General features: G+C 40.2%; 1 protein-coding gene across 1 annotated transcript in view; it reads left to right on the forward strand.

Annotated features, from left to right (window-relative positions):
• LOC116704735 (myosin-16) overlaps positions 1-1345 on the forward strand; it is a 127227-nt gene that overhangs the window by 119243 nt on the left and 6639 nt on the right. The window contains exon 27 of the mRNA XM_032540343.1: positions 588-706. Within this exon, the coding sequence (XP_032396234.1) occupies positions 588-706 (119 nt within the window). The remainder of the gene's footprint in view (positions 1-587; positions 707-1345) is intronic.

Genomic DNA, 1345 nt, shown 5'->3' on the forward strand with positions numbered 1-1345 from the left:
TGTGTGTGTGTGTGTGTGTGTGTGTGTGTGTCTGTGTGTCTGTGTGCGTGTCTGTGTGTGTGTCTGTGTTTGTTTGTGTTGCGTTCAGTTCTTTCAGCCTACATTAGGCCCTCTTTCTTAATACCATCTGGTATTCTGATTCTCTGATTTAATACACTGAGATACTGATATATAAGTTTTTTTTTATCAGAAAATTTACTAACCAGATTTCTTTTGAAATTACCATGACATGCATTTGATTATTATTATTATTGTTATTATTGTTATTGTAAAATCCACTTGTCAGTGTCCTCTAGTGGACTTATCTTTTGCGTATCTTATCTTTGCGTATCTTTGACATTTCTGCACTGCTATGTACACAGACATAATATGTAATAATATATATTATATAATATAATAATACATTATATAATATAATAAGCTAATGTTCTGATAAACAGTCAAAAACATGGTTTTAGAGGTTTCAGTATGTAAATAATCAACAATAGAGGAACACTGGTAAATCAAGAAAAGTGCTTGTAATAGCTAATCTCTTATAAATCTCTCTCTCTCTTTCTCTCTCTCTCTCTCTCTCTCTCGCTGTGTAGCTGCGTGATCTGCGTCTGGAGGTGGAGGAGCTCCACAGCTCCATGGTGCAGGAGGACGTCATCTCCCGGGCGGAGAGCAGGGTCAAGGAGCTGGAGAACACTCTGAGGACAGAGGAGAGGTCCGTCCCGTTCCCCTTTTTAAACTAACCTCCGTTCCCACACCGTCAGCAGGTGTGGTGCGACGCATGAAAGGGAGGACATGTGACATTGTGGGAGGGTAGTCACTGTGTGGTCTCTTTTCACTCCCTTTTTAATTTGGAACTCCTTAAACACACCGTGTAGGACACACACTCTACACACTTCTGTTTTGAACTGCTTTTAACTTTCTGACGTATCAGGAAATGTTCCCTTACTGTGCGGATGTGCATACGTTTAACCATGGTAACCACGTGATAAATTGCATTAATATAGCATACACACTGAACAAAATTATAAACGCAACACTGTTGTTTTTGCCTCCATTTTTCATGAGCTGAACTCAAAGATCTAAGGCTTTCCATGTACACAAAAGGCCTATTTCTCTCAAAAAGTGTTCACAAATCTGTAAATTTGTGTTAGTGAGCACTTCACCTTTGCCAAGATAATCCAGGGTTAGGGTTCATCCCTAATGCTCTCTCTCGCTCTCTCTCTGTCTCTTGACCTGACCGCAGTTTGTCACATAATTGACTTGAGTGGGCAAATATTCACATTTGATGGCATCTGGCACTCTGGAGAGGCGTTCTATTCATAGATGAACCCTAACACCAGATACTGCCCCC

The sequence above is a fragment of the Etheostoma spectabile genome, chromosome 16, assembly GCF_008692095.1.
Source record: "Etheostoma spectabile isolate EspeVRDwgs_2016 chromosome 16, UIUC_Espe_1.0, whole genome shotgun sequence".
Lineage (NCBI taxonomy): Eukaryota > Metazoa > Chordata > Actinopteri > Perciformes > Percidae > Etheostoma > Etheostoma spectabile.